At 43.0% G+C, this 12,985-nt stretch overlaps 1 protein-coding gene across 1 annotated transcript; it reads left to right on the top strand.

Moving 5' to 3' along the window:
- Nucleotides 1-537: 537 nt before the first annotated feature.
- On the top strand, nt 538-12,700 carry LOC134074823 (LIM/homeobox protein Lhx2-like). Its single transcript, XM_062530507.1, has 5 exons — nt 538-672; nt 2,038-2,240; nt 4,603-4,973; nt 10,182-10,387; nt 12,410-12,700. The coding sequence occupies exons 1-5, from the start codon at nt 553-555 to the stop codon at nt 12,698-12,700; spliced, it is 1,191 nt and encodes a 396-aa protein (XP_062386491.1). The 5' UTR covers nt 538-552.
- The last annotated feature ends 285 nt before the right edge of the window (nt 12,701-12,985 follow it).

Raw genomic sequence — 12,985 nt, 5'->3', positions numbered from 1 at the left:
CTCAGGCACATATGCTGGATTATGTTTTAATGTAGTACATTTGGAACTGATTCATCCCTCTGTTTAAATGCAGTCGATGCGCCACTTGTCCGATTGATAACTTTCAGGGGAAAGGCGTTTGAGTGAACTTCAGTATATTTATTGACTGACAAATGAATCCCCAAAACGCCCAATCCGAAAATACACAAGGAGAGAGGGGAAGGCACAGTAACAAATGCGTGCTCTGCTGGTACGTTTTCAGCCTATCCTGCTGGAATCTCACAATCCTTGTGTAGCCTTTTTTTTTGGTAATGACAAAATTTTGTAGCTGCACGGATTGATTCTTTCGAGGGATTCGTCGGGTTTTTCCCCCTCCAAAAATAAAGAATTGGACTCTAGACTTGGCTGGTAGTACTACGCCCCTGCATTCCAAATCTTAACTTGCCCCATTTTTTTCCTTTTAAAAAAGGTCATTTGAACTTCCGATTCATGGGGCTGGGTTTGCGTCTTACGGAAATCTTGGCTTGCAGATCAGAGGGAAGCACGTGTAATTTGCTCTCGTCGGCTGCAACGATGCTTTTCCACGGTCTCCCCGGAGGAGAGATGCAGGGCGTCATGGAGGAGATGGAGCGGAGAGGTAAAGGCGACTCGTCGGCGATCAGCTCGGCAATAGACATGGGGGAGACAGGAACGGTAAGAGAAACCTCCTAACCTCCCTCAGGCTCTCGCCGTTGTGGGTGAGATGACTGATTCGTAAACTGTACAAAAAAAAAAACAACAACAACAAACAAACATAGCCTACACTTTTGTGCTACAAAGACAAATAGTCCTTCTTACATTAGACATCACTCTGAAGAACAAACTGTATTTAGTGGCATTGTGTCATTGAACAAAGCATTGTTAAAACATAGTTCAAATTATTTAAGCTATTACATTTTATTACGGATGTAGCTACTGATGTATTTAACTTTTAGTCAATATAACACTGTAGTTATCATATTAACAAAACTGCAAGGTGCCTATATATTTAGGTCTTGTTAATTATTGATATGGGATCATTGTAGTTACAACTAACAGTTTCTCAGTTAATTGCTCATTCTATATTGTTTAAAAAGTAGATTTTGTGTGAGCCTTATACACATAGACAAAGCTTTAAGGCCTTGTTTAAGTTCGTCTATCTTAAACGGTAAATGTACCACTTTTAAATTATTATTATTAAAATGCTTTGATTACCTTTTGTATTACCTTTTGGACATTCATAAGGTATAAATTCGTTAGGAAAGAGAGTGGATGTAAATAAATATGGTCGTTTTCAGTTTTATTTTCTTTGTGCGCTCCTGTGTTTTTCTGTGTGCTGTGTGTATGGTTTGTTGTGCGTGCACGCCAGCGTTTTCCCATAAATATTTCAATGTGTATTTTTTCTCTACATGTCTACATTTTTGTCGTCCAGTTTTCCGAATTAGATATTTGTTTTATTGAGTATAAGTGCTGTTTTAAAAGAATTGTGCTACTGACATTTCAAAGCGTAACAGGCCATGCAATTCCATGCCCAACATTTTCTATAACTTACAGGCTACAGTTGTAGGCTACCCCTGCAATGTGAGTGTCTTGCCTATTCGTACTGAACTTGTTAGACATTGTAGAGATAAGATATCTGTATAATGACGAGCTGCAATCACAGATCATGTTACAGCCTAACAGTGTGTTTATGTAGTGTGGGATGTCATAAATGGAAAAGTATGCAGCCTAATGTCAAATGAATTGAATTTACTTTGTGGGACGGAAGATTGTGTTTTGAAATGATGCCCCTCCCATCTGGTTGCAGGCTGACTAGGTTTTACTCACCCCAGTAAACACACACACATGCATGAGAGAGAAGCTGCTAAGCTTGCATACCAGCTTGTCTATTCTGGTCGTATCAGGGTTGTTGTCAAGTAGCATAAATCTGTCAGGAAAGCGGGAATGGTGATGAAACATGCCGCTGTTCTTGCCCCATCCTTGGCTCTATCCGACTGCTCGGTGGTGGTAAGTCCGTGTGTTGTGTATGCTTCTCTCCAGAGCATGCCGTCCATCAGCGGAGACAGGGTGGCCCTGTGCGCCGGCTGCGGGGGGAGAATCTCGGACCGCTACTATCTACTGGCCGTGGACAAGCAGTGGCATATGCGCTGCCTCAAGTGCTGTGAATGCAAACTCAACCTGGAGTCCGAGCTGACCTGTTTCAGCAAAGACGGCAGCATCTACTGCAAGGAGGACTATTACAGGTAACAAACGAAGTATTAGTGCCAGACGCGAATGTTAAAACAAAAACAATATCAAAGAAATCTAGGCTATGTGTTTTGTGTAGCCTACATCTGCTATTTCATAAAACTTCTGATTCACTGTCCGTATAGAAGTAGGCTACTGGGCCGTGTGTCCCTTCATCACATCGATGTGTGAGGGGAAGAATGAATATGCCTATGCAAATATGAATTGTGTTTTAGTAAGACAAATGTCAATTTCATAGTAGTTTAACACAAAAAAGTGTCTGAGTGTGAAGGGTTCCAACTTTTCATGGCTTTGGCTGCTCAGTGTCACTATCGGTGTATGATGGGGCCTAGACTCGAGCGAATAGCACATGGGCCTGAATATAAATTCAGGCGTTTGTTTGTGATAGTCTTCCGGTTGAGCATTGTAAAGTGGGTTTGGGTCCATAATAAGGTCATTAAATAATGATGGGCTTCATTTTGGTGTGAGAGCCTTTTCAAAAGCCACTCTGTCAAATTATACGAGCAGTTGTGAGTATGGTGTAATTAATGGATAAGAGCGCCCATTATCAATTAGACAGCTCGTTTTAAGCGTAATTGCTTTAATTAAACCAAAACAGGTCCGCGTCTCTTGAAAGTTCTGTTTATACACTTCATGCTGATACATTCCCAATGTGTAGCGTTAAATGGCGTTAATGTTATGATAATCTTAATGTCTCTGTATAAACACTACACTTGGTCACTGATTATGCCCAGTTGCTGTATTGCCCAAGTGGTTTACTTGATTATCTTAAGAGGAAATTATATTTGTTAGATTTCAAAGTGTAAAACAATTTTGTGTAAATGTGTTTCACTCAGGCATGGACTGGCCATAGGGCATACCGGGCAATGCCCGGTGGGCCGACGCATATATTTGGGCCGAGGCTGTCAATTTAATAATAATAAAAAAAATTATTAGGCTCATTTATATAGCGTACGGCCACAACGGTGGCGAATCGCGGCCCATTGGTTGACTGCCTTAATGGACATTGGGCTAGTCCAATGAAATCTCAGGGTCCTCCCTATCTCCCTCCCGGCCTCATCTCCCTCTTGACTGGGGTTCGACCGGAGTTTGAGACCGTCCTATGAAAATGTACGAAGACAAACCACAAAAGCGCAAGGGGGGCGCAGAGAAGTTGCGAGATAAAAGGCAAAAGCCTACAAGTGGATGCAGCAAAAATGTGCTAAAATTACAGAAATGTTTGCCACCACAAGTTCAAACAGGGCCGTCGACATATAGCAGCAGTGCAGAAGCAGCACCGAGTGCAGGCTTCAGAGAGGCACATGCGAGTGTGCAACAGAGTTACACAGAGGAAGAAGTAGCTATTCAAATTGATTCGGAGGAGGAGGAAGAGGTGAGAGACGTGACCCAGCAGGGACAGATTGAGGAGGAGGTCAGAATAGCTACTGTGAGGCAGGTAAGAAGTAGCCGAAATGTTGGCTGAACTTTTTGGGCGCACAACGAACAATTAAAAGTTTGAAATCTGCGACTGCTTCTTCCCCTTGCTACTTTTAGATGCATTAACCTGCCTACTATGTAGGATTCAGCACCCCGTTAAGCAAAACAAAGTTTTATAGTGTGAGCGCGTCTTTTCATGTGGTTTCTCTGTAGGCCTACCCCTCTCGCATGCATTTGAATTGCGATACCCATTAAATTAACGAGTTGTCGGCTCGCCATCAACCTTCTGAAATCTTAAGACAGTCACGATTGGTCGAAATTGTTGTCAATCTTGACGCAGTACAACAAGCAAACCATCACATTTCTTTGCGACAAGCAGATACCCATACACACAGACATGCAGTCAGACGCATGGAATGAAACAGGAATGGTGATAGCCCATGGAATTAACAATGAAAATGTTTTGGGATGTGTAGCCTATACATCTTCACTAAATAGTATCAAGGTGAATTGTTGGCTAAAACTGTGCAAATGCTCAACATAAATTATAGCAGGTTTTATTTAGTGAAGCATTTAATAGCATGAGTTTTGTGCACAACCTCATCCTTGCTGGTTTAAAGGTCACTCTAGTGTGTGTGTGTGTGTGTGTGTGAGAGAGAGAGTATAATAATTATTATTATCTTTTTAGCAAGGGTAGGCTAGCCTACTCGCTTCCATGCAGGCTACTGCGGTTTACTTTAATATTTTTTACAAACAAAACAGTGTGCACATATGTTTTATCGTGTAAATTATCATGGTGGGCCACTATGGCCAAAAATGCCCGGGCCGTTTTTTGGTCCCAGTCCAGCCCTGGTTTCACTATGTGTTTGTTTGAAATAGTTATTCTTTCAAGGGATGAAAACGAACAAAACGAATATAGAACAATTTGTTTTCTTTCTGCAGGAGGTTTTCAGTGCAGAGGTGCGCGCGATGTCACCTGGGCATTTCGGCGTCGGAGATGGTGATGAGGGCGCGCGACCTGGTCTACCACCTGAACTGTTTCACCTGCACGACCTGCAACAAAATGCTTACGACAGGGGACCATTTCGGCATGAAGGACAGCTTGGTGTACTGTCGGCTCCATTTTGAAAGCCTCATCCAGGGGGACTATCCGGCACATTTCAATCACTCGGATGTAGCGTCTGCTAAAGGACTGGGTACGGCTGGACCGTTGGGACTCTCATATTATAACGGCGTCAGCACGGTGCAGAAAGGTCGACCCAGGAAACGAAAGAGTCCCGGGCCAGGAGCCGATCTAGCCGCCTACAATGCAGGTAGGGCCAGTTCACTCTACCGCACGATTTTGGTCGGGCACTTACCGCCTGGCAATTTTGGGTGCAGGGAATGTCTATAGCAGGCTAGTGGTAGATTTGTTTGTAAAAAGTCCTCAATCGCAGCTTAATGCTTAAGTCTTTTCGTGCTGTATCAAGGTGCGTATGATTTTTCGCACACACACACACACACACACACTTGAGCCCATGAGACGGCTTGACCGCTATTCTATGGCTTCTATAATCCCATCCCAGTGTAAATTAGGTTGTGATTTATGCACATGCACTTTTGGACGCACGTGTATGCGTTCTCACGAAGACGTGCTTGACACCAGTAGATGTTGCCTCATGTAAGGACTATGACATTAGAACTCTGTGATTATTATGTCGAAAGTTCTTTGTCGGGAAAACATATAAGGTAGGGCCAAAATGGGAATTAACTTATGAAGTTCAATATGTGTTTTGAAGTTTAGGCCTACGTGATTTACGCCTTTTTAAAATGATTTATTATTATTGCTATTATTGTTATTATTTTATGATCAACCCTATATGAGCAATGAGTACGATATCAAAAAAACAATCTGCGTAGGTGTAGAACTATAGACAATGCTATTTAATGCTATTTAAAATAACATATTAAATGGCAGCGACGTTTCAGGCCTAGTATAATCAGTGGGCTACTGATTAAACGCATATTTAACAGTGACAGCAACATGTTCATCTTTGGTTTTACTAAACACTTCCATATGATTCAGCATTGTTGGCTCTTTTCAGTATTCGATACATGAACTTGGCATTGAAAAGCGATGCTTTATGTTAACGGCATGGGACTAGGCTATGTTGCAACTGAGCAGCTTTCATTTGGTCATCCTGAAGATTTTTGCAAACGCACTGTTCAGTTGACAGCCCTATACATACAGTAACGTGGTGTTGAGCATTTTTCAAGCAACACAAATGCAAAAATATGTTCCCCTTACATCAGTTCAGACAAATCTGACTGGCCTGTAAGGATTTAGCCTTGGCTTGTCCATAGCCATAATCAAGAACTGTTCCGACGAAGTAATAGTTTGGATTTTCTTTCTTTTGTAAGAGGTCTGAAACTGAAAAGTGCCCAAGTGCTGGTTGGGTTAAAAGAGCTGCTGTACACTTGAGCTGGGAGGACGTGAGTAGTTGTCCCGCAGCGGAAAGGGCCGCCTCAACTCGGCCATTAGGCACCAGTGATCACGGAGGGTCAAGCAGGAGAATGCTGGACGCTTATAGAGCCGGACAAGTGGAAAATGGCTTAAATGCAAGCCAGGACCTCCAAAAGATTAGAAAGACGAGAGAGGGGGAGACAGAAAGAGGGGCAGAGCTGAGCGAGTGAGAGATTGAAAGAGAAAGACAGAGAGGGAGAGAGAGAGAGAGAGAAAGAAAGAGAGAGAGAACGGGGGAGTGAGGGTGGCTCTTGCGTAGTTAAACAATTCTTTTCCACGTTTGCCAAGAACTCAACAGAGCATCGGAGTCGCTTATTTCCAAGTAATCACAATTTGCGCTTTTTAATGTGCACCAAATTGTGAAGTATGTTTCTATTTTATCATTTGTGAAAAATATTAAGTGTGAAGTGGTCCACAGTGATGACAGTGGTTTTTTTTTTTTTTTTTTTTTTTTTAACTATAACGCCTTTTACTTTGGACAGAGAGCCCTGCTTGATAGTTGCTTTGTATCATCCACATACTCACAAGACATACAGTACATCTGAGGCTATTTTCAGATTGTCTTAGAGTATGCGTTTTCACATACATTTGAAAATTACTATCAGCAACACACACATGGCATTGAGCAAGACCAGAATATAAAATAATCCAATGAGAGAGAGAGAGAAAAAAGCGAAACTTTGCATTTTATCCAATCTGTTTGATCTTGCAATTCATATAAAACAATTCTGCTATCATTTCTAATTTATCTTACATATATTACATCTCTCATGGCTGAAATACGAAGTGCTTTAATGTGCGACAGACTGAATCCAGGGGGTTTCGCCACCGACGCCCGATTAGTTCAGTAAACATTTGATGCAATTTTGGATAGTCAGTATTCAAAAATAGTCTCTGTTAGGATCACTGGCGCCCCCCTCAGGTCAGAGATACTTGCAACAAAGCGCAGTTTCTACTGCAACAGATATGAACTTGGGAAACGCGAGCAATGTCCCATTATTAGGCTTCTCATGGGCTAATATCGATTGATGTAAACGAATATATTTTTGCAATAGCCCAAGTTGGCGTAGTTAAGTAGGCTAATTAATTGTGTTTGTAGGGGTTTTCGAAGTGGTTTGTAAAACACTTGGTTGCCGGCAAAAGTGGACTATAAAATCCTGTGCGCAATCACAGCCCTTGTGTGTTTATTGTTTAGTAAAATAAACGAGTGGTAGATTTAGGCTACCTGATTTTTTCCTCCTGTCATGATGGGTATGGTCCAAGCAGCTGGGCTCTCTGCTTGAGAGAACAGTCCACATGCATCGTTGTAAGCTTCAAAGGTTAATTATGTTAAGTGTTGCGCTGACAAATTTTCAATGACCAATATTTGCTATTGTGACAGAAAACATCGTATCAGAACTGCTATGCGTCGAGCCACACTTAATCGCCTGCCAAGATCTGGTGAGAGTGCATATTAGTCTCCAGTTTCTTGGAAGCTAAAGCACACTTCCGCCTGTCATTTTAATTCAGCTAATAGGCTATGTAACACGAGATGGTAAAATAGTACGCTTTAATGAATGAAAATATCCATGTATGGTTTATAGATTTATTTAGACGTATTTGCTTTAATCATTTGTTTATGTGTTTGCACATATGATTTGATTCTTAGTTCAGTATTTGATAGACCCAAAGGTTCTGAGGTAACGTCAGACTCTGAAATGGATCGGACCCTGGTGTGATGGTTCTGTACCAGATCCAATTCAGTTCTGGACAGTCCAGGGCCTCAAGCTACATATGGACCCTAATTACAATGTCATGAAAAATCCATCTCCGTCAATCTAATATAATGGAAGACTAACTAAAGGTAATTTAGTAACTTTGCCAAATCAATTTCAAAAAAAAAAGTTAAACATCAGTTGAAATGTATTTCATAATCAATCTAGGCTATATGTTTTGATGATACAATGTGCAAGTTCCTAAGCGCAAACATTGATGGGTCAGCCCACTGTTTTTCTGCACTAGGTCTACACACTATATTGCTCATTCCCTCACTTTGCACATTTGAATTAGGGCCCCCAATAGCACAAATCAGTGTTGTAAAACTTTGAGAAAACTTACTTGCGGAATTGACACAAAGGGGCCTGGTCTTTTTATTTATTTATTTATTTTAAAAAAAAGAAGGAAAGGTGCTTTTTTTTTTATTTTAGCACCCTGTCATGAATAACAAGGCGTTTCAGTCTTCAAAATCCATTACAGCATAACTCTGAACACTGGTGTGTCGTGTGTGTGTGTGTGTGTAAACAGATGAATAGGTGTTCTTAGAGCCATGTCCATATTTCTTTACTCGTGTCACTCTTCAACACTCTGTGCCATTCGCCAACTGCCACTGGAATTGATCTTTCAGCAGTGTGTGTGTGTGTGTGTGTGTGGTTAAAGGGATAGTTCGGATTTTAAGACACGAAGTTGTATGGGTTCCCTGTCAGCAACGTAGTGCATCAGCACTGACTTACCCCCGACAGCGTCCTGTGAGCCGAGATCCAGCCGGTTTTTGATCGTTTTTGATGCCGGACTATTTTCTTCAGCAAGTTTCTGGGGTCACGAAAGTAAAGTGTTTTTCTTCTCAAAACCATATGCGTTCAACAGAGTGATATATTTGCACCACAAAAACGTTGTCCAGCTGTCAGTAGCGCGCAGTGATAGGAATCGCGAAAAATAAGTAAGTGATAACGAGGTTTGAATTTTTCCTGGACAACGTTTTTGTGGTGCAAATATATCACTCTGTTGAACGCATATGGTTTTGAGAAGAAAAACACTTTACTTTCGTGACCCCAGAAACTTGCCGGACTACTTTCTTCAGCATCAAAAACGATCTAAAACCGGCTGGATCTCGGCTCACAGGACGCTGTCGGGGGTAAGTCAGTGCTGATGCACTACGTTGCTGACAGGGAACCCATACAACTTCGTGTCTTAAAATCCGAACTATCCCTTTAATCAGAGATTTAGGTTCTGAGGTCTGTTTGAAATCTCGTGGTAAGGGAGTGTGTGGCTGTGAGGTCTGTCTGAAATCTCATCTTGAGAGAGAGAGAGGGGGACTCTGAAAGCTATTTAAAATCTCGTGAGAGAGAGAGTGTGTGTGTGTATGCAGAGAGTGTGTGTGCACTCACAGGAACACTAAGAGTAGTAATGACCACAGAATGACATTTAGCGGTCAGTCAGTCAGTCGTTTATGCCCATCATTTATTGTTGCTATTATTATTGTTGTTGTTGTTGTTATTTACTACAATTCTCTGGAAGGTTCTATGTGGACGGGAAGTTTTGTAGTGTATATGTACCTAATGATGGTGTAGAACAGTACACTAATGTAATGTGTGTGTGTGTGTGTGTGTGTGTGTGTGTGTGTGTGTGTGTGTGTGTGTGTGTGTGTGTGTGTGTGTGTGTGTGTGTGTGTGTGTGTGTGTGTGTGTGTGTGTGTGTGTGTGTGTGTGTGTGCCTGTGTGTGTGTGTGTGTGTGTGTGTGTGTCTGTGTGTGTGTGTGTGTGTGTGTGTGTGTGTGTGTGTGTGTGTGTGTGTGTGTGTGTGTGTGTGTGTGTGTGTGTGTGTGTGTGTGTGTGTGTGTGTGTGTGTGTGTGTGTGTGTGTGTGTGTGTGTGTGTGTGTGTGTGTGTGTGTGTGTGTGCGTGCTCGCGTGTGTGTGTGTGAGTGTGGTTTTGTTGTTAGGTGTATCCTACATGTACCTGATAACGGTGTATATTAGAACAACATACTGTACCTTGCACACACTATGCACATGAATGTAATGCTTGGCTAATGTTATTGTTTTGTTGTATCACTCTGACTGGCTTTGAACTGCTCAGAACTGATCTAGTGTCCATGTGCTGTATTTGATTGACAGTAAAAAGAAAAACAAAGCCTCAAACAAGAACACAGTTTGTGTGATTAGATTAGCTGTTTCTTGTATCAATTTCAGACATCTAACTAAAAACTAATATGTGTCTGTGTGTGTGTGTGTGTGTGTGTGTGTGTGTGTGTGTGCGTCACAGCTCTGAGCTGCAATGAGAACGATGGGGATCCCATGGATCGCGACTCCCAGTACAGCTCGGGTCAGAAGACCAAGCGCATGCGGACATCCTTCAAGCACCACCAGCTGCGCACCATGAAGTCTTACTTCGCCATCAACCACAACCCTGACGCCAAGGACCTCAAACAGCTGGCACAGAAGACCGGACTTACCAAACGCGTGCTGCAGGTGAGACTTCACACCGACATTGTGTAAATAGACACAGATACACATACACGTACACGGATACAGACATTGTGTAAATACACACAGATACACATACACGGACACAGACACAGACACAGACACAGACACGAACACGAACACGAACACGAACACGAACACGAACACGAACACGAACACGGACACAGACATCTTACACATACACGGACACGGACACATTCTGGCAACTCTTGTACATTACATGTGTTTTTTTAATGCATACTCATTGGAGTCAGTTCACATTGTGCCTTGTGTATGTGACATATATATCATTGATTTGAGAAGTTGCCTCAGTGCCCTGCCTGGTCGGGTCAAGTTAGTAAGCGGTTTGACCCGGCTCCTGTTGGCCGTAAATTCCTACTGTTCGGTTCCAGTCAAATGCCTTTATTTCCTACTGGTCAGATCCAGTCAGAGTCGAAGCCCTGTTTCAGCTCTGTTAGATAGTTCTGTTAGATACAGGTACACACGGAGCCTTCAGACTCTGTCCATTTTGTCCATCTTATCGGGGAATCAGGAACTAGCTCCTACCGGCTGGATCCAAATAGGTGCCCTTAAGCTAAGTTAGCGATGGCAAATATGAACCATCAATGATGTCAATATCAATGCTAATTGAGCTAAAGTAAACATCTCTTAAATTTTTTTGCATAATGGCTGTATTGATTTAAAAGACTAGACCCGGGAACATTGGCTGAGTAACAAAAATATGAACACTTTTCAAAGGTTGACTGTGCTAAACTGTCAAATTGTTTCCCGATGTATTCAAAGCAAACCTTCCTAATTTGACTCATATTGTCAGGGGCCAAAGGGGTTTGTTAGATTCAGAAGACAGAGATCGTTGCTAAGTCTAGTGTTTGTAATAGTAATGCAATTTCAATCCTGCTTTCTTATGGGATTTTATGTTATTTATAAGGTAGAGTGCAGCTCAAATAAACCATAGTCTTTTCACTGACAAGAAAGAGGTCTCTCCCTCTCTCTGTCTCTCTCTCACTGACATTTTAGCAACACTCAACACATCTGAGAATAATGACAAATAATACAAAGTATTTACGGGGGATTGTCTTTGCTGAATGCCACTGAATGTTTTTCCCCTGAATATCTTCTCACTGGTGAATTATTGGTCACTTTCTCACAAATGCCTGAATAACAGCATGACAGACATTTTTAATTCGACAAATATTATTCTGTTTGCAAAACACCATTAAAAATAATTGCAAGTATGAAGGTCTCAAATAGTGAGAATTTTCCTATTGAAAACAATATTCGGTAGCAGCTGTTTTTGTGCCAAGCTGAGCCATGAAAGGGTTAATATATGTCACATCAAACGGATTCAGGAGAAGGAGGAAAATTTGAGACTCATTCTTGATTCTTGCAAACACGACAGCAAATTATCTTGGGGACAGCCGAGAACAAAAAAAACACGCTAAAAAGGTTTGCGAACACCAAATGTGCTGAAAATCTCATGGCTCTAATTACTTCTTGCACTAAACAAAGCAGTCATTTTGCTTTGATGAAGCCTTTTCTTTTGCCTTGTTTGTCATTCAATATCAAAAATTCCCACTGCGCTCTCTCTTCTCTCCCTTTCTTCCCTCTCTCTTTCTCTCTCTCTCGCTCTCTCTTCTCTTTCCATTTCTTTCCCCTCTCTCTCTCCTCTCTCTTTCTTTCCTCTTTCTCCTCTCTCTCTCTCTTCTTTCCCTTTCTCTCTCCTCGCTCTCTCTCTCTTTCTTCTCTCCTCTCTCTCCCATCTCTTTTTGCTTTCTGTCCATCTCTTTCACTAACACCCCCCTCCCTGTTTCCACTTCTCTCTTCCTCTGTGTCTCTGTCTCTCTCTCCCAATTCTTCCCTTCCTCTCTCTCTTTCTCTATCCGTCCCTCCCATCTCTTTAACTGAAGCAGAAATCTACCATATTGACTCAGCTCGCCTCCACAGTTATAGTAAATCATGTCTGTCCACCTTCCCACCCCCTCCCCCCACCCCCACTCCTGTCTTCAGGTCTGGTTCCAGAACGCGCGGGCTAAATTCCGACGGAACCTCTTGCGCCAGGAGAACACGGGCGTGGACAAAGGTTCGGACGGCTCGCTGCTGCAGGGTGGCACGCCGTCGGGACCCGCCTCGGAGATCTCCAACGCGTCCATGAGCCCGTCCAGCACGCCCACCACCCTGACGGACCTCACCAACCCCACCATGCCCACCGTCACGTCGGTGCTGAGCGTGGTGCCCGGGGGCATGGACGTGCTCGAGTGCCGCAGCCCCTCCCAGACCACCCTTACCAGCCTCTTCTGATGCTCGCCGCGCCCGCGACGATGCCCTGGCACACTGGCACACGCCCGCCTGCCCCCGTACGTCCACTGTGTAGACCACAGACGGGCACAGGTGCCCCTCACAAACTGGCCGTCGGGAGAAGGGTCGGACCAACCACTCATCATCACGTCGTCCTACTGACCACAGACCACAGACACACTCCTCGCCGTCGCTGGGCTTGTCTGGAGATGCGTAAGGCCGTTGTCACAACAGCCGAGCGAAGCTGACCAACGCAGCGAGAGGGCTCCAGAGAGAGACTAGACGAGC

This window comes from Sardina pilchardus, unplaced genomic scaffold, assembly GCF_963854185.1.
Source record: "Sardina pilchardus unplaced genomic scaffold, fSarPil1.1 HAP1_SCAFFOLD_118, whole genome shotgun sequence".
Classification (NCBI taxonomy): Eukaryota; Metazoa; Chordata; class Actinopteri; order Clupeiformes; family Clupeidae; genus Sardina; species Sardina pilchardus.
Note: the sequence above shows the minus strand (reverse complement) of the source record. Positions and strands in the feature narration are given on the sequence as shown.

Bases quoted from the DNA above. Each gene is read 5' to 3' on its own strand.
- LOC134074823 (XM_062530507.1), top strand. From the start codon at position 553: ATGCTTTTCCACGGTCTCCCCGGAGGAGAGATGCAGGGCGTCATGGAG. The intron at 673-2,037 runs GTAAGAGAAACC...GCTTCTCTCCAG, and splicing joins ACATGGGGGAGACAGGAACG to AGCATGCCGTCCATCAGCGG. The intron at 2,241-4,602 runs GTAACAAACGAA...TTCTTTCTGCAG, and splicing joins TGCAAGGAGGACTATTACAG to GAGGTTTTCAGTGCAGAGGT.